The sequence below is a fragment of the Artibeus jamaicensis genome, unplaced genomic scaffold (genome assembly GCF_021234435.1).
Source record: "Artibeus jamaicensis isolate MK-2021 breed Jamaican fruit bat unplaced genomic scaffold, CSHL_Jam_final contig_387, whole genome shotgun sequence".
Classification (NCBI taxonomy): domain Eukaryota; kingdom Metazoa; phylum Chordata; class Mammalia; order Chiroptera; family Phyllostomidae; genus Artibeus; species Artibeus jamaicensis.
This window is the reverse complement of record NW_026521812.1, coordinates 21,850,259-21,870,527: the sequence shown is the minus strand read 5'-3', so window position 1 is coordinate 21,870,527 and position 20,269 is coordinate 21,850,259. Positions and strand designations below refer to the sequence as shown.

The window sequence follows — 20,269 nt, the reverse complement described above, 5'->3', positions numbered from 1 at the left end:
CCTGTCTATAATAGCTTCTAGAGATATAAAGGTACAATCAGACTTGTGGGGGGAGGGACAAGATGACATTCTCAAAATGTCTTAGCATGTGTTCAGGTATAGTAGGACCATGAAATCCAAGACTGGAAAATGCCTAGGGATCATTGGATTCAGTCCTCTGATATTTTTCTGAGAAAATAAGGCCTGGAGAAGGTCAGCAGCTCATTCAGAGTAACAAAACCAATACGTGATAAAGCTAGGATTCAAATTCATTTCTTTGGGACTGAAACACGAAGCCCAATAACATGCTATCCTGAGCCAGGCAGCTGGAATTGCCCCATCCCATCCAAGTATTGGGGGCAGCTAAAAGTGGGGGAGCCTCCCACAGGCGCACGGATAGTAACCAGTAGTGACATCCAGCAGGTTGTCACCAAAGGAAGAAAAGGACAAAGATACACATAAGGCAGTGAATTTCAAAATATGGTCTGTGAACTCCTGGAGGTTGCAGCCGTTCCCCTGGGCAGCCGTTTTCTACACTGTTGCAGACTTAAGGAGGGAGAGAGAAGGGGGGAAGGGAGGCAGGACAGCCCCTTACACCCAAGTCCTTGATGAAGCAGGAAAAATTGTCAACCCTTGATAAAAGATTTCTCTCATGTCTTTTTAGAGTCCATTGTGATAAAGCAGAGAATATACATAAAGCACTTTTATTGAATATCAACATATGGTGGCCGTCTCAATGAAAAGCAGTTGCTCGATTGTCTAAGTTGTCAGCCAAACTCATCACTGTTTTCACAGAACACTAGTTGCAGTAACGATGACGGACAAGCTGTGGTTTATCAGACTTAGGTATTTGGCAGAAACTCTCTCAAAACTGAACAAAGTAAGCCTTTTATTTCAAGAGAAACAGTTGAGAGTTTTTGTTAACGATGAAAGCCAAAATCAGAAAATTAGACAATACTTGACTATTTTTCTGATGAGATTGGTAACAATCTTAATAAATATGATTTTTAAAATATTATATAATGAAATGTGTTACCATTTGGAAGAGCTTCATAAGTCCATGAATCAATATCGTCCAACTGACCAATGCATGCTGTTTTAAAGTTATCTACGGGTAAGAAAACCCATCCCAAGTGCAAGGTGGGCCAGTGGATTTTAAGATAAAAGCATATGGCCCTTGCTGGTTTGGATCAGTTGGTTGGACTGTCATCCCATACACCAAAATTTGGGGGTTTCCATTCCTGGCCAGGGCACATACATAGGTTGCGGGTTTACTCTGCAGGTGGGTCACACATGGGAGGCAACTCATCGATGTTTCTCTCTCACATTGGTAACTCTCTCTTTCTCTCTCTCCCTCTCTCCTTTTTTCCTTCCCTCCCTCCCTTCCTTTCTCTCTAAAATCAATAAACATATTTTTAATGTTAAAAATAAAAGCATATGAAAAATTCATTAGTATGGTTTCAGATTTGACATTGCAACTTATCTTTAAGAAAAATGTCAGGTTTTGGTGTAGTATCAAAAAATATTCACAGTTATGTAGAAAGGGTATTAATATACTTCTTCCTTTTACAACTACTTATCTCTATGAGGTCAGACTTAACTCATGTACTTCAACCAAAACATGTCATGATGGTTTCAGAACAGATTTGAGAATTCAGTTTTTTTCTTTTTTTGTTTTTGTTTTGTTTTTTATCCTCACCCAAGGACATTTTTTCATTGCTTTTGGTGAGAGAGAAAGGGGGAGAGAGAGGAAGAAACATGAATGTGAGAGAGAAACATCAACTGGTTGGTTGCCTCTCATAGGCTCCCCAACTGGGGATCAAACCGGCAACCCTTGGTGTATGGGACCTCGCTCCAACCACCCAAGTCACACTGGCCAGAGCCAGTTGTCTTCTATTAAATCAGGCATTGAAGAGATTTGCACACATGTAAAGTATTGCTACCTTTTTTGCTAATTTTCTTTTGTTTTAGAAAATATAGTTATTTTTCATTAAATTATAGTATTTATGTTAATATTTATTGGGTTTATTATTGTTATTTTTGTTTTATTTTTAAGATTTTATTTATTTATTTTTAGAGAGGGGAAGGGAGAGAGTAAGAGAAAGAAAGAAACATCACTGTGTGTTTGCCTCTCGTGTGCCCCCTACTGGGGACCTGACCCGAAACCTAGGCATGTGCCCTGAGTGAGGTTTGAACCTGCAACCTTTGGGTTTGAGGGTTGGCACTCAATCCACTGAGCCACATCAGCCGGGGCTATTACTGTTATTTTTAAATGAGTTAATACGTTTTTTTTGCTATTTTATTTTCAATTGAGTTTATTGGGTTGACATTGGTTAATAAAATTACATAGGTTTCAGATTTACATCTGTATATTGTATTGTGTGTTTAACACCCCAAGTCAAGTCTCCTTCTATCACCATTTATCCCCTTTACCCTTTCCTACCTCCCTCCGACCCTGCTTTCCTCTTGCAATCACCCAGGAGTCTTTTCTTTTTCTTTGCAGTAAATTTCTAATGCAGTAAATTTCAGTAGATACAACCCCATATATGCCAAAGCTTACTAGGATCCTCAGTAATATTTTTAAGAATATAAAGTGTCCTAAGGCTAAAAAGGCATAGAATATTTGACCATTTGTGTCAGGATGCAGTGCTGAGGCAACCAAGGCATTACTGCGGTGCAGCCTTAGGTAGTCTGTGCCAGCAGAATGATACTCCTGACGGGTTGAATAAATGTTTGTTTATTTTTAGTGTCTTTTAAGGAATTAAAGAAGCAGCTATTATTCTGTAAGGTTTCAATCAAAAACTTTTTTGAACCTCTTAAGATAATTTCTGCTCCAAATAACAGAATATCTGACTCAACTGGTATGATCTATAAGACAGTGGACAGTTTTGGCTTCACTGAGACATTGCATGAAGAGCAGGTTCCAGAGCTGGTTGATTCTGGAACTTCGTAGGATCATTCAAGCGCTCGGTTTCTCTCCATTTCTGTCCTATCTTTACACTGCCAGCAGGGTAGCTCCAGGAGGTCCAGGGACTGCATTCAGACATGGTTGTGCCTATGGGAGAAAAGGAACGTTTTCCCTGCATCTTCTCTTTAGGAGTAAAGAGCCCCAAACCCTGCCCAGCCGTCTTCTCATCGACTCAGTGGCCAGGCTTGGGTCACATGCCAATCCCTAACCTTGTCACTGCCAAGGGCCATGGGCTGCAATTGGCTTAAATTCATTGTTTTGGGACACAGGGATGTGAAGAAGTCATTCACAATGACTTAGTTATTGAAAAACAAAACAAAACAAAAATTCTTTAGACTTACCCAGTTAAATGGCAGTTCATTTGCGAAGGGGCCCAATAAAAGAGGCAGTATGTATCTGTGGAAAGAACCCCGGTCTTGCGAACTGGGAGCCCTGGGTCTGGCCCCACGTCTGAGACTGTCTGTTCCTTCCCCGTCCTTCCCGTGCTCCCTCTTCTGTAAAATGAGGGCTTGGGCTAGAGTGCTGGTTATGACATCCTCTGGCTCATTGGTTCCTTTATTCACCCACCTACCGTTTCATTCAGTACTGTTTATACAGTGCTTACTCTGTTGTGGAGGAAGTCACGGGGAAGGATGCAGACCTGCACGAGAATGCCACCTGTTTCACCACAACAGATGCTGTTCCTCAGGTACTATGCGCACATTGAAAGTCCAAAGGGAAGTAAGGTCCACACCGTTTCTTTACTTGTAGAGTTAACTGTTCAATGCTCTCAGCAAAGAGCCCTTGCCACAAAGCTTATTAGCAAACAGTTACATCATGAGAGTTCTCTCTCATCTTATTAAAACTTAAAATTTATTTGAAGTGAGAACATAAACTTACAAATACATTCTGAAAAAGGTAAGCCCTTGTCTTTGGGAAAGATGCTTGTGGGCCTGGCCGTCCATGACTGTTGCAGTCACCTCGGTGTCAGCAGGAGTGTGACGTGGAGAAGCAGGCTGTTAGGAGAACGGAAAGGCAGCCAGAGAAATGAGACCATGTTCTCTGAATACCCAAGGGTACTCTTATGCTTTATTTTTTAGATAAAATGATTAGAAAGGTTTTGTTTTATAAAACTAAGCTGCTAAAATTTTGGAGACCTTTCTCCTGTGAATTGTTGATTAATTTTTTATGTCACATGAAGTGTTGGGATAGCTGGAAAGAGAATTAGAAGTCATGTGATCAGTCCCTCAAGCAACAGGCTCTGCGAAGCAGGTCCTTTTTAAGTTACTTTGGGGACCAATAAGTGGAACACAGAGGGAGGAAGATTTAGGGCCACCGAAGAGAAGAATCTTTCTTGTAAGTGGAGGTATCAACAGTGACATGTATCCATTCCAGTAGTTAAAAGTTACGAGTTCTCCCATTGCTGAGACTATGAAAGCAGAGGCTGGATAACCTGTCAGCAATGCAGTGGACAGTTTCTTCATTTGATCTGAGGTTGGACAAGATGATTCGGAAGGAAGGTCATCTCTAAAATTCTGTAATTGTCATTCTCACAGCCTTGGGGCATCTGATGGTTGGAATCATTAGCACCAAGAAGTACGTGATTCACTTATTCACCAAATATTTATTAAGTACCCACTATATGAGACTTTGGAGATACGGTAAAGAACAAGCCTGACAAAGTGCCTCAGGGGATTTATGTTCTGGAGTAAGCAGACAAACATTGAACTAATAAATAGGACAATTTCACGTTTGAATAAATGCCCCAGAGAACACAAACCTGGGTGATGGGAAGGAATGATTTGTTTTAGATTAGGCTTTGAGGGATAGTCTCCTTGATGAGCTAACATTTAAGCTGAGCCCTAAATGAAAAGGAGGCATCTGGCCAGAGACGACTGGGGAAGGCAGAGAGGACGTGCACAAAAGACCAGGGTGGGAACCAGCTTGGCATATTTTCGGAGCAAGCAGAAGGCTAAACGAGAGGTCCAGAGGAACGTGCTATGGATGGAATAAGGCATAGGCAGGCTGTTACTGTGTCCAGTGGGAAGACAGTGGAGGTTTTCAGTAAAGGGTAGGATGCTCTGGCTCATGGCTCTAAAAGATGACAGGGTGCTTTCTGGAGGATGACTTGTAGGGGGCAAAGAAGTAAGCCAAGAAGGTAATAAGAAACTCAAGAGAGGTGTGGTTTTACAGAGGCCAGAAATATAGAAAAATCAACGGGAAGGTTATTGATGGCCTTGATGAGAAAATGTCGATGGACTAACTTTGCAAGCCCATTTGGAGTGAATTCAGGACAAGATGGGAAGTTGTTAAAAGGACATGGGGAACAGAAATCATTCTTTAAAAAAATGCTGCAAAGGGGTGCAGAGAGATAGGACTGCGTCTAAAGAGGAATATGACAGGAAGACATTGTTTCTAAGGTGTGAGTTACCATAGCAGCTTCTCCGTGCTGATGGCAAGGTGGCTACAGATGCCACAGATGCTGGGGGTTCTGCACAAAGAGAAATGTTTTACATTTTTATTGAAATCCATAATTTCATTACCTTTGATGTTGATTGGTTTGTTGAGATTTTCAGTAATAAGTTGAACCACAGGAAATTATCAATATGCATATATATTTTTACCTACAGAGCAGCAGTGTTGTATAATTTTACCTAACGGGATTCAGATTTTCTACTTTAACTTAGACGATTTTCATTTTCTCTCATAGGTCTTTATAACTTGTATACATTTTTAACTTGGAAACCATCTCAAAATGATCTAAAAGCTGTAATTACAGAATAAAAACATTCCTCTCCCCCAACCACTTGAGAGGAAGTTGCAGACCTCATGCCCTGTCTTTCCCTAGCACTTGAGTAGGTATTACCTATAAATAAGAGCATTCCCCTACAAAATCACAATGCAGCCAGTAAAATCGGAAAATTAGCATCGATACATTGCTACCAGCTAATCTTCCCATGAAACCACCAAAACCTCATTCAAGTTTTTGCCCATCATTTTAATAATATATTTAATCCCCAAATGCTCTAATCAGACACCTCACTTTGCATTTAGTTGTCATGTGTCTGTAGTCTCCTTCATTCAGGAACAGCTCCCCAGTGCTCCTTGATGTTCATGACCATGGCACTTCGAAAAAGCCAGGCCCATTATTCTGTAGAATGGCCCTCAAGTTGGGTTTGCCGCGATCACCTTCAGGTTTTGAATCTTCGGCAGCGAGGTAGCCAGCCTTCCGATTGGCCCCACCTCCTGTTAGTCACACCCTTTGCAATGTCTTCCTACATTGTACTCGAGTGGATTTTGGTGACCAAGAGCATATCGCAGAAACGATCAGGTTATAAAAGTGGTCTCTTGGATTGCTTGCTCTGGGGGAAGCGTGCTTCATGCTGTGAGCAGCCCCGTGGGTAGGCCCAAATGGCAAAGAACTGAAGCCTCTGGCAAACAGCCAGCAAGAAACAGGCCTGCTAGCCACGCTGAGTGAGCTTAGGAGTGGATTCTTCATCCCCAATTAAACCTTGAGTTGACTGTTGCCCCGGCAGACAGCTTAACTTTGACTTTGTGAGAGACTTTGAACCAGAACCACCCAGCTAAGCCACTCTCCGATTCCTGACCCCCAGAAACTGTGACGTGATAAAGGTCTGTTAGCTTAAGGTACATGCTGATTGCAGGCAGGAATATCATAGAAGTGACGATGGCTTCCTTTCATTGCATCCTACCAGGTGACGCAGTTCCAGTTCATCCCATTACTAATGATCTCTTGATTACAGGGCTATCTGTTGGGCTTTTCCACGGTGTGGTGGCTCTTTTTTTTATTTTTATTTTTTGAATTTTTAAATTAATTTATTTTTCTCAGTTTGAGACCTTGGTTTCCTGTTTTATTCATCGGGGAATAACTTGTTGCTATCGTTATTTATTTTGATGTTCAAATTGTCCCTAGTTTCACAAATGTCCCTTTAATCTGACTGCTGTTCTTAAGACATGTCCTTGTCATTTTTTTTTTGAGCACTTACTTGATTTCTGGCACAAGATGTTCTAATCTCATCATGTTCTTTTGCTTGCCCTAGCCCCCAAATCAGTCATTTTTCTAAGGATCCCTGGTTCTTTTTAGTGGAAAATGGTATTAAAGTTAAGATCCGGTCACTAGGCAGGCCTCTTGCCACTGGGGTATTGCTGTTCCCAGGCCCATTCATAGGACATATGCACATTTATGTACATATCTATATGTAAATTTATGCAGACCTGTTATCTGTAAGTGTATACATGCATGTATGTATATATAAGTATGTAGTATGTATTTTATATGTTATGTTATAAGTACATACTTTATATATTATATATAGTACATACTTTATGTAAGTATGTACTATATATGTACTATAAAATATATACAATATATTTTATATATTGTATAAAGTAAGTATCTATAAAAGTATAAATAAATATAGGCAAATGCAGACATGTGAATCCGTAAGTTCACGCTGACACCTCTAATTGCAGGGAACCCAACGTTGTTTCTGTCTTTCTCTTTCCGTATTAGCGCTTCCTTCTCCAGCAGTGAGAAGCTGGGCTCCTGTTACTTGGCTCACTCTGTTTGCCTGGTTAATTCTCACACACATAACCCAGCCTCCCGTCACTAGTACATGTACCCTTTCCCAAACATGGCTGCCCCCGCCCAGGCTCTGACTGCATGGCAGAGTCACCCACCCTCATGGACACCCATCCACTGCCGTGGGCCACCTCTCCACACGGCACCCGCACCCGCCTCTCCTTGCTCAGGCTCCAACTTACCTCCTCAGGCTGCACCCCACACAGATGTCCTCCTCACCCCACGACCTTTAACTCCCCACCTCGATCCGTCCTCTGTTGGCTTGCCCTCCTCACCCCACTTGGGCTTTGACTCCCCACATGCTGTCACAGCCTCTCTCCTTGCTCCGCCCCACTTAACAGCTTTACTTAACGAAGGAAGGAGAGGAGCAGGGCTTTATGATGTTACAGTGGACATCGGCAGTGAAGAAGGGACATGCTGCTTCTGCACGGCTGATTTGAGAATTTCTTCTGTAGTAGTGGGTTCCACATTTCCCATTATGCCAGAGTGTCTTATGAGGCTTCTTGAAATACAAATCCCAAAGCAAACAAAAACAGTAATAAAAACAGAGAGCAGTCGGTGCTCTAAAAAATTGTTAATAGATTATATGGAGAGGTATTCCTTTTCAGCTTGGACTTTAGGTTATTCTTTAAAGTTTTTACCTTTATACCTTCATTTATATTAATAATATACCATGGGCCATGTTTTCTTTATAACTTTTCATACTAAAAGCAAAATTAGCATTATTATTTTATTTTTAAAGGGATACAAAATACAGAATTCTGGACCCTACTACTAGAGATTCTAATCCATTACACCTGGCCTAAGGCCTGACAATGTGTGCGTTACAAAATCACTATTGGAATATAATGATCAGGCAGATCGGGGAACCCCTGCCCCCTGAGTTAACCTCAGAAGTCCCCTCAGCAGCACACCCAGCACTCCGTCACTCCAGACATTGAGATGAAGCCACAGTCTTTCTGAAACTCAGAACAGTTGGATTTTGTTTTAAAGGCTCATGATCCTACTGATCCTTTTTTTTGAAAGACGGTTCTCTCTGATTCTTATTGTTAGTTAAAAAAAAGAAAGGCCAGCTCTGAGAAGATGCACATTAAGTACTCTTCAGAACTATCAGGGTCACTGAAAACAAGGCAAGTCTACTGTCACCGCCAAGAGGAACCTAAGGGGACATGCTGACTAAATGTCATGCATCCTGGATGGGATCCTGGAACAGAAAAAGGGCATTAGGTCAAAACTAAGTATGGACTTCAGTTAATAATAGTGTGTCAGTATCAGCTGTTTAATTGCAATAAATATCCCATGCAGCTAATGGAAGATGTTAACAGTGAAGGAAACTGGGTGTGTGATACGCGGGATCTTTCTCTACTCTGCACATAATTCCATACATCTAAAGTGGCTTTAACATAAAAGGTTTATGAGAAAAGAGATGAAGTTTACGATAGATGTGATGATGTGACATAGTGAACTCAATGGTAGTCGTTTGTACGCCATCTGGGAAGTTCCTTTGTACAAATACCTGAATGGGCCTGAAGAGTATACTGGTACCGGTAAGTAGGGTGTCGTCACTTTCACGTGGCAGAAATGACCATTACTGTAACCCATTGGTCGGAGTCTCCAGGACTGACAGGCCCTTGCTGCTGCTGTTGTAGGTAACTGAGGAGAAGACACCTGTTACTCTCAAGGTCACCGTGTTAAGTGTGTGGTGGTTGAGAGAGAGCTGGGGCCTGTGCACAGGCAGGGGGAAAGGATGATTCTGAGCACTGCAGTTCATTCTTTGCCCTTTGAGAGCAGCTGTTATGTCCTTGATGTCACCCTGTCCTTTACCAGCAGAACAGACCCAGTGCTGTGTGGGATAACCAGGCCCCATGGCCAGCAGCCCAGAGCCAGTGTTCTCTCATTAAACAACGGCCGAAATGTCCAAGTTGTAACCTACAAAACAACACAGCCAAACACTGTCCGCCACTCCCCCGGTGTTTGCAATGAAAACACAGCTGGAACAGAGAAAAACTGCATTTCATTTTATAACAAGATAATATGCTCTGCAGATGGGAGGGAAACCATAAAGTTTATAAATTGCACACTAAATTGGAAGCATTTTACCTATTCCAAGTCCAAAAGTCACTCTGCTTTATTTCTCTAAAACCAAAACTTCTTTTAGAAACACAAATAACATTTTTATTTTACAGGTCTCAGAGAGAATGTAAAACCACTGTCATTCTGTTGTATCTGGACCAATAAAAATATTAATGACTATGGCTAAGACATTAAGCATTGAAGTACTACCACTGCTACTGGTATATGCACTTGCTGTTGACTATCTCTTCTACCTCCGTGGGCAACAAACATACATGTGCCCAGTTGCTGGAACTAGCCCCTACCCACTAGAGCCATCTAGGGGTGGGGGTCACCTGGGAGCCTGCCTGCCTGCTCCCAGGTAAAGCCAGAGAGAGCTGAGCTGGATATGCTTGCTCATTGGCTGGCTGTGGTGATCAGAGGTCAGTTGTAGAAAAAATAATCCACTCGAGGTGGATTAAATGGACAGTAATTTATTATAAGATTTCAGGTGAGGTTCAGAATCACTGGAGGGCCAGAGAAACAGGCTATAGACCAAGCTTCCAGGAACAACTCTCAAAATCATATGGCAAACTGTCAGAGTGGCTGCTGCATCTGCCTTGATCAGGAAGCTCTCATAGCAGCTGCTAGCTGCCAAACCAGCCACCTCAGCCCCCATCAGGAAGCTGCCACTGCAGTGGCCAACTCAGGGACATGTCACCTTTGCCACAGTCTTCAGAACAGATACTGTACATCTTGCTTCTTCACATATGACTCAGTTCCAAATCTTAGTCTTCTGTAGTACAAGTGGTGGGTAGAGCTGAAATCACATTTTGAACCCAAATTGCAAGGGAGTCCAGGTTTTTTGTTGTTTTGGGGGGTTTTTTTTTGAGCCTCTGCACACTAGGAGAGGAGTTCAAGTGGGTATTGAGAAATCTAATCTATTATTTGTCACATTCTGCCCCTCTAGCTGTCCAGTTATCCAAGCATACTTCTCTTGCTGTAAGTAGAATCCATTCATACCCTCTCCTCTACTCCCCACCCCCACCCCCCACTAAGCTACTGCATTCTGCTCAAAGTCCAGGATGTCAAGGTTTTGGGCAGCTATCTTTATCAGGTCCAGATGAGATTTCTAGTCTAGCGACCTGTAAGCAAAAAGACTGCCTGTCTGCCCTCATCATACAATGGCATCGTACCAGGGAAAGAAAAACTCATTCAGAAAGGAAGAGAATGGGGCCCTGGCTGGTGTAGCTCGGTGGACTGAGCACAGGCCTGCGAACCAAAGCATTGCCGGTTAGATTCCCAGTCAGGGCACATGCCTGGGTTGCAGGCCGTATCCCCAGTATGGGGTGTGCTGGAGGCAACCATACATTGATGTTTCAGTCCCTCTCTTTCTCCCTCCCTTCCCCATCTCTCTAGAATAAATAAAATCTTTAAAAAATAGGAAAAAAAGAAAGGGAGAGAATGAGAAACATACAGCTGCCACTGGTATTAGCTGTGCTCAAATTCCATTAGGCAAGAAGGAGGAAAGCACCCTGCTTGGATAGTGGAGTGAGGTCTTTGGTACACTAGCCATCTCCCATTAGCTTCAAGAAAAGTATATATAGCTGATAGGCAGTCAATTTTTTTAACATCCTTAAGTCAAGTTGTACTTCTGCTGCTACATAAAGCGCCTCCTGATTAGCCAGATACAGAAGAACTATATGACTAAGGGCTCTACTATCTTCTGCCCTCTCCCCTCTATCAAGCTTATGACAGCCTCAAAGGCTCTTATGTATATAGAGTGTGTGTGTGTGTGTGTGTGTGTGTGTGTGTGTGTGTGTGTATCAGTATAATATATAAATATAAAAGTATAGATAGTACCTTTTAAAAGCATGGTGTTCCAACTCTATCTAAGAAATAGTAAATAATACATCATCTAGAATTATTGGTTCCATTACCCCAGATGCTCATCAACTATGCTTTTGTTTCAGTATCTGCACAATAGAATGGACATTGTCAGAGTGAGTTCACGTGGACTCATTTGAAGTACATCAGTTTGTGGGGAGCATTGAAATACACTGCCCCTTCCTCAGCACTGTTAAAAGAATACATTCATGTATGTAAGATATTAGTGTATAGAGGCATAAATATTAATACGTATTATATATCCATTATGTGTGTGTGCACACATACTCACACACTAAATTTTCATTTACAGGATCTGATGGCAAATGAGTTAAAGACAGAGGTTAGCAGCCTTGGAAATTACAAATGCATACATTTCTTTGAAATATATTAAGGTCACTTATACTTTTATCTGTAAATGATTGTTTGAGTTACTGATATTGCTTAGGCTTTGGCACAAAACCCTCAACTTCCGCAAGACTGCGTCCACACACCTTCTGTCAACATGGCTCCCTCCCAGTCCGCAGGCAGACGAGTGTTTGAGAACACACACAGTGAGAGTTTTGCTGTCCTCATGCTCTTTCTGGAACCAGAATGCCATATTACTGTCTTGTCAAAATCTTTAAAGACTTACTCTGTTTGCCCTGGCCGGTGTGGCTCAATTGGTTGGAGGGTCATCCCGTACACCAAAAGGTCGAAGGTTCGATTCCTGATCAGGGCTCATGCCTAGGTTGCAGGTTTGGCCCAGGTTGGGGTGCATGTGAGAGGCGGCCGATTGATGTTTCACTCTCACATCAGTGTTTCCTTCCCTCTCCCTCCCCCCTTCCCCTCTGTCTAAATCAATAAGCATGTCCTCAGGTGAGGACAACTTACTCTGTTCTAAGGAGTTGAGATTCCTCGTTGCTGAGCCTTCGGCCTTATGTGCATCCCCGTCTGCAAGGTTGTACATTTTCTGTTCGAGTGGCACCAGTGTTTTTCTTTACTTCCTTCTTACCCCTTTTGCTCCTTGGAATGGTAGTTTACTTAGGGACTGGCATTATCGTCATCTTTGCTTTAACGAATTTTAACCTGCCTGTGAAATTTCTGACCTCCCTGGCAGTGTCTCTACTGGAGGCCAGTCCAATCATCCGTTATAACAGCAGCTGTCAAAAGGGTTTGGAGAGGTTTGGGTTTGAAGAGTCGGACTTGTTTACTATTTTTATCATGTTCAGTAGCTCTGGATAACAGTAAGACTGAATAAATGGACTTTGTTGAGGGCCCTGTATTAGACTCAGCATTTTCTGTGTGTATAGATTTGTGTGTGTAGACTCATGTCTTTTAGCAGGAGTAAAAAGGGAAAGAATTATTCTTTATGACTAAATTCAGGAGATATTTCAGTCGGAGCAATTAAATATTTTTCTGGGCATAAGTCAGAAAAATACTTCAGGAATTGAACTTTAAAAGGGACTCAAACATCAGTTCAGCACCCAAGTGTAAGATACAGTTATCAGCAGACTTGGTCAGATTTTAACCGAGTGCGTAATGCCACGTTTAAGAAAGAGCATGAAAGGGCGCCAGTCAGATTTTCTGTGGCAGTAGGTGGTGTGTCTAATGGATTTCTTCCCGCAGCCTTGCTCTTCTGTGCAGGGGACTAAAGTAAAGGCTGCGTCACCCCTCCCGGAGTCCGAGTGCACCAGCAGTGCGGGGTAAGCAGCCCGGGAGTGAGCCGTCAAATATGTTATTCTAAATAGGGCTCGTAATGTTCCTTGAGGGGAAGTGCAGAGCTCTCCTTAAAGATGGAACTAGGTATTGTAAAGAAGGAGAGATGAGACTGCAAATTTGTGATTGTAGTGTTTTATCTCCAGAATTACAGCTAGCACTTGAATTCAGGGCAGGAGATCTTATGCCTTTGGGTGCTGTGAGGAGAAGCTAGAAAAAAGTCATCTCCCCTCTGTTTATGGTCAGAAGAGAAATGTGGATTCATTTTTCCCCCACCAAATACGGTAATAAGCCAACTCTACTGGAATGAATATAAAACATAGTCTCACAATTTCCACCTCATTTAGTGTTTAAATACTGGTTTTTTGTTTGTTTGTTTATTCAGAAACAAATGCCATCTAAGCTAACAAAAAAGACAATTTCATGTAGAATTGGAAATGGTATTGGGTTTACCTCCATCTCTGTTCAGGGCAGAGACGAAATGCCAGCCAGCAGCCCCTGGGGGGTCTTGGGTGTTCTTACATCCCTCTCTCACCTTGGATATGTGCAAGTCAGTGGGGGAATCATTAGGAAATGTGTGATGAATCCAAAATTGCTGCTTATCTTTGTAATTACATGTCAAATTATGCCTTCTCCATGTGTGGTTAGTGACAGTATAGAATTTAAAAAGAAAGTTCTTGCTTTAAAATATTCAGTTCTACTCATTGCCCACAAATATATTATTTTAAATAATTTTGGTCTTCTTCGACCAAAGATTCTTAAACTTCACCAAGTATCAAAATCGCCTGGAGGACTGTTACACCTTTGCTACCTCCCCCCAGCCCCCGCCCCGCCTCCGAGTTTCTGAGTCAGTAGGTCTGGAGCAGGCCCACTGAATTTGTGTTTTTATGTTTTTAACAAGTTCGCAGGCGATGTTAGTGCTGCTGGCCTGGGACCACACTTGGAGAACCAACCACTGCCTTAAGACTACAAGGAACTCATTCTGATTATGGGTTTACCTTAAGCCTTTTTCTGGGTTCTTCTTTTATCCATTAATAAACATTTTAACATTTCAATTTTGTTACTTAATACAGAATTTGAACCTAGAAGAGTAAAAAGGACATGAGGACAGTTGGTGTATTTCCTGACTCCCTGCATTGTTCTGAAATTGCAGTGAGGTGGGGTCAGAGCCCTGAACACACCTGCCACTCAGTTCTGTACCGTTTAAGGTGAATGTCGGGCACTTCATGTTAGAGTGTGTGTAATGCTTTCCCATCGCTCCACACGGCAGGGAAGCAATTTACTGAGAACAGGGGTGAGGACTTCTGAGTGACCGAAGCCCGAGGCACTACATGGCAGTGGCCGGCCTGTGGCTCCAATCTCAGTTGTCCCGGCCCTCCATCGTCAGGCAGTCACTGGGCCCCGGTCCTGTCACCCCCTACAGCCGTCCTGTCGTGTATTCCGTGGAAGCCTTTGAGGGACAAAGCAATGACTGGGTGATTTGGCATTTCCCCTTCTCAGCTGCATTAAGGTTTAGTTCTGAGACCATATCTTCCTACATTCATTGATGTCTGGTGTGACTGCAGCCAGAGAGGGCGTCATGAATGCCCAGAGGGCTCCAGGCAAAGGTCTGGCTTCAAAGCCTGGACAGGAACCACTGGCCCCATCTAAAAATTGATTTAAAATGTCTCCTCTGCAAAACAGAGAGCATAATCCTGGTGCGCCCTGTCTCTGAGATGGGTGCGAAATTTAAACACGATAATTACATGTGAAAGGGATTTGAGAAGGAGGAGATACTAGACGGGTATAGCCGGTGCAGCTCAGGAGGCATTGTTACGGCAGCACTTCGATGACAATCTCTAAACACGCTGATAGAGCCTCCTCTTTAAAGGTCAGGTTAAAATGGTTCCATCTGAATATTATCAACCATTAAAGGATTCTGGCATCTCACCTTGAATTATGTAAATGACTGCAGAGTTGCTGTGTTGTTTTTTGTAAGAGAAAATTGAGTTCACGTATTAATCATCCTAATTATCCTCCATCATAATGTGTCAGCCACAGGCACTGCAATAACTGTGACTTTTGTGTTTGGGAGAAAAGCACCACCGCCAGGCAAGAGTGCAAGCTGAGATTCAGAGTCTCAGGATTCTTTCAGCAGAGGCATTACTTGTTTATAACTTTGAGTAAATCATTTTATCCTTCAGTTTTCATTTACTTAAATGAGGATGTGAGATTATCAGAGTGCTTTGAAAAAATGAGGGTATTTCATAAACTGTATACCAAATTTGAATTGAAATACATTGCAGAGGTGAAAGCAGTTGAGGTTAGCTACAGGGGTCCCAGCTATCCAAACAGCCAGGCAGCCAGGCTGTCTTCCTCGTTCCACTGATAAGATGCACAGGAGCAAATCTCGGTGCCAGCCAGCAGAGTAGGTTCTGCAGATCTTCTCCCTGGTCATCTTGGTGCCCGCGTTGGAGGGCTGCCCTCCCAAGCCCTGGGCTAAGGGGTCCGGTGTGTTGTTTTTGTGCTCCCAAGCCCTCACAATGTCTTTTTAAATTACCACCCTCCCTCATCGGTGGCCTCTTCTTGACCTTCCACCCACACTATGCACACACTTACTCTGCATCACACCTGACTTGGTTGACTCAGCCCTTGAGGACTTGCCTCCAGCTAAGAATGTAATAACGAGTAGTGCTCAACCTTCCTTGAGGAGAGGGTGTGTAAGATACCAGGCTGCATTTTGACACGGGCTTTCTGGAGACAGCACCTTCCCTAGGGGGTGGATGGCAATTTCAAGCACTACAGCAGGCTCAGTGAGGTGGGAACGGGGGTGTTTTTGAATAGAGAGATTCTTGGGTGCTTTTCAGATCATCTCAGAAAGGAAGGATGCTGCCTATGACAGATCCACAATCAGTCCCTCATCTTAAGGCCTGAGGCCAGATGTGTTTCTGAATTCAGAATTTGGGAAATGTTGGCATACCACGATGGTACCTATGCCTCGTAACAAGTGTGATCCGAGGCCTTGCCTGGTAATTAAACACATTACTGTTCACGTGAAGTGGGATGAGAATTGTCAGTTTATGTTAGGATGTGCCTCCAAGTGAGTTTCAGTTGGATCAGTTTTTGCCAGCAAACTAACATAAAGTCATTAAAACTTTTAGGACTTGAGAATTGTAGATAAGGAAATACACACCCATAATCAGGAACAGTGATTCACACTGACTGAGCACTGACTGTGTGCCAGGACTATAGTAAAGGAGCACTTTACACATATAAACTCATTTATTCCTCGAACCAGCCTGGGAGATAGGAATCATTAGTACTTTCTATTTTTCTGATTCCTACTAAATCTTCCTTTACAAAACTATTAACTTTTACAACTAATCAACGAAATCACGAAATTTGTAGGACACAGAAAATGTATATACACAAAAAAATGATTGAGTGCCTACCATGTGGCCAAGGAACACAGTTTCCCCGGTCCTGTGAGGAGGCCTGATGTGGGCACACATACGGGTGTGCCCACGGCGTTGGGAGCGGAGGGGGGGCCTTCCCAGCCTGTGCTTCAGGAACGGCCTCCGGGGCCGGTGCTCCAACTCTGTCCTCCAGGCAGAAGAGGATGCCAGCCAAGAGGGGACAGAGGCAGCCACAATAACCCCTTGTTACTTCTAAGTTTGCATGTTCAAGGTCAGCAGCTCTCAAACACTTTGAGACCGCGGGGAGCTGTGGTCCTTCACTTTATTTTCTTTAACATGGTCCTCTCTTCTCCTTTATAGATCACCCATCTCAGCTTTCTCACAAGATAATATCTATGAAGTCCAGCCTCCAAGAGTAGACAGAAAATCTACAGAGATCTTCCAGGCCCACATCCAGGCCAGTCAAGGCGTCATGCAGCCCCTCGGGAAAGAAGACACCTCTGTGTACCGTGAATACATCAGAAACCGCTACCTGTGAAGGGTAGAGAGTGGGCCTGCGATGGCCCTGAGGGGGACCAACAAAGTCAGTTCTCTGCTGTCGTAACCTGCTTTGCTTCATTTTAATTTCCTGTCAGTCCTTTATCCTTTACATCTGAAGGCTTTTCGGTTTTTTTAAATTATAAATCTTAGGTAATAAAGAAATGATTGACTATTTTGCTGTCATTGCCTTTGCTTTATTTTTAAAATACTTTGTTCAGAAATGTGGTCAGTATAGCATGACACCGCCACACTGAGCAATTAACAGGAGTTTATGGAGCACCCGCTGTGGGCCAGGTGCTGTGGGTGGGGGGGCACAGGAAACAAAACAGACCAATGAATTCCTCTCTTGTGCAAATTGAGCTCAGATTACTTTTCTTTGCGGTTAACATGTTTTTATTTATTCTGATGGTTTGTATGTTCACTTTGTGTTTTGATCAAAAATTCATTATGCTGAAAGCCCCGAAATATTTATGGATTAAGGGACAAGATGTTAACAAAGTGCTAATGATTCAGGAATGAGGAACCAGTGGGGCCACGTGTTAGTCGTTGTAAATCTGGGAAAGAATAAACAGGATTCTGTGAACTATTGTTGCGGTGTTTCTAGAGATACGAAATTATGTAAAAAGAAAACATTAAAATTAGTTATCTGTATAACTTCGTAGTGTGCTGTTGTGTTCCATGGTGTGGACTCATCATGCGCACACATGGTGTGCGCTCTGTCTAGTTAAACATCACGTGGATAGCTCCCTGCATTGTGTAACAGCGTAACACTGATGATCTGATCTCGTTATGTCCATGCGATTTCCCCCCAGAGTTGTCTCAGTTCTCCCTCCTCGTAAATAAAATAGAGAAGAAACCCAAGATTCTGGGATTCTATGGAAGATTCTATATTGCAGATCAAAGATAAGCTTCCGATAATAGACATGTTTGATTGATGCTCTCACAAAACCAGGATTAAAAAACAGCAAAATAATAGGCAAGAGGCATTTACTGTCGTACGGTCAGAATGAAATCGCTTTGAGTGGCCAGAGAAGGTGAAGCTGGCCCAATGTCCCGAACATGCTTTTCTTGAAGTCACGTTTTTGTTCTTTTAAAATACATTCAAGTTTAAAAATACATTCTCTTTCTCTGATTCCTGCCCTGCCTGTGGGCATTTTTAATTTGTTTTGTTGAGATAAACACTGCTTCTCAGTCTCTCCTGCGAGACAAACAATATAGCTAACTGATGATTGTTATGGTTAAATGAATCCTTTATTGAAGGAAAAATTATTTTACTTCCTTATTGAGACTTAATCTGCCCCCTTTGGAAGAGGCGACAGGCTGTTCTGGAAGCTGCACGTGTTCCCATGTGCTCCCAGCACAGGTCAGGGTTCCACCCGAACACGAGCGCCTTCCTTCAATAGACTCTCCAGGCTCCTTTCCGTTTTCAGGTGCTGGAGGGCCATTTACTAATAAAGAACAGTAAGCTATCATTTAACTCTTGCTACCCACACACCAAATATTGTTATGGGTACATTTCTTTGGTACATTCATCTGAGTGGACTCCAACACGATTGACATCCAATTGGTAAATAAGAACCAGAGTCTGAAATCCATCCTCGGTAGTCAAAGAGAAAGCCACAAAACTAAACCACTTGTGTTGGTTTATAGAGAAAAAAGAAGGCTTGGGAACTGGGAAATAGGATTTGCTAAACTGGGCAGCAGCCAGGATGCTGCCTGGAGGTGGGGGAGGGTCGCAAACACTGGCCTCAAGGTCAACTGCAGAGACAGGGAAAGCACCTCCACCTGCATTTTGTTTGTTGCCAGAGCAAATGATTCCAGCACTCCCCTACCATCATTTTTCCCTTTAAAAATGGGAATTATAATTTAAATACATTTTTTTCTCTCATTCTTTCCCTCCCTCCACCCCAATAATTGTACTTTAGAGGTAGGTGGGCTTGTGCTAAAATTTACCATCTGGTCCCAAGGTAGCAGGATAGCTAAGACAGGCACATTCCAAGGACCCTGCACTTAGGGACCAGTGGTGTCGTGGTGTCACCTGTGGCTGCAATAACTGGGTGGGGCTCTGAGTGATTTCCTGTGGGGAGGGAGTACATGCTGACATTTGGGTGGGGTCTCCCTGGCTATGTTAGAAGACATTCCTGGAAGTTTTAGGGAGAAGGAAGAAGGTTCTTGTGTGCACCTGCCGTTTTGTCTAGTACCTCTCATCTATGTACTGCACCACCCACTGTCATGCCTCCTTCTGACCCAGAGTCTTCAGGTCAGGGCAGGAGAGAAAGATGAAAGTCCTCTCTGCTTTCCCTTTGCTTGAATTTGTTGAGCACCAACAGTGTGATTGGAGCCACGCTAGCTGCTGGGGTTGAATGAGTTAAAGTTGAGGAAGACTGTTCCTTATCCTGCAGACTCCGCAGCATACAGGGTGAGTGTGAACGACCTCATACAAAATAGCTTTTCAAGATCACACTCTGCGCAAAGCACCTGGGTCCCCAGGGAGAGTGTAACTAAATTTCTAGGGAAATGAGGGAAATTTTTACTAAACTTGGTTTTAAAAGAATGACTAGAAACTTGACATAAGGGTGGCAGGGCGTGCAAAAGAAAAATGGAAATGAGGAATTCGGGCTATTTGGGGGCCAGAAACTCATTAGTCATTGCTGGACATGGGCATGTGGTGGAAGGAAGGGACAAGAGATGAGTAGGGAAAGGTTGGGAAATAAAGCTGGAAAGATGAGTCAGGAAAGATGACGAAGGGCCCGATAGGTTGGCCCAGTGGTTCTCAATCTGTTGTTCTCAGAACCCCATCACAGTCTTAAAATACTGGAGATACCAAAGAGCTCTTGTTTACATGGTCTTGTCTTCAATATTCACCACACTTAGGAACTGAAAGTGATAACTTTTAAGTGCGTATTAATTTATTTAAAATAATAAACTCATCCCATGTTAATATAAACAGCATATTTTATGAAAAATAATTCCCAAAACTAAAGATCATAAACCCATCATATGTCAAATAGCATTTTTGGGAGGGCGTGAAAAGTAACTGCTTTGAAACAAAAAAAAATTAACAAAGATTGGCATTCTTTTATGTTTGAAATCTTTTTAATAGGAGACAGCTGGATTCTTGTGTCTTCCACACTCAGTCTGTTTTGATTAAAATATATGAAGAAAATC

General features: G+C 42.8%; 1 protein-coding gene across 2 annotated transcripts in view; it reads left to right on the top strand.

The window, feature by feature from the left end:
- The window catches only part of FIG4 (FIG4 phosphoinositide 5-phosphatase), a 100,712-nt gene extending 83,439 nt beyond the window's left edge, over positions 1 to 17,273 (top strand). For both annotated transcript variants that reach the window (XM_037159019.2, XM_037159021.2), the window contains one exon: positions 16,922 to 17,273. In XM_037159019.2, coding sequence (XP_037014914.2) covers positions 16,922 to 17,099 — 178 coding nt within the window. In that variant the 3' untranslated portion in view covers positions 17,100 to 17,273. The remainder of the gene's footprint in view (positions 1 to 16,921) is intronic.
- Positions 17,274 to 20,269: the final 2,996 nt, after the last annotated feature.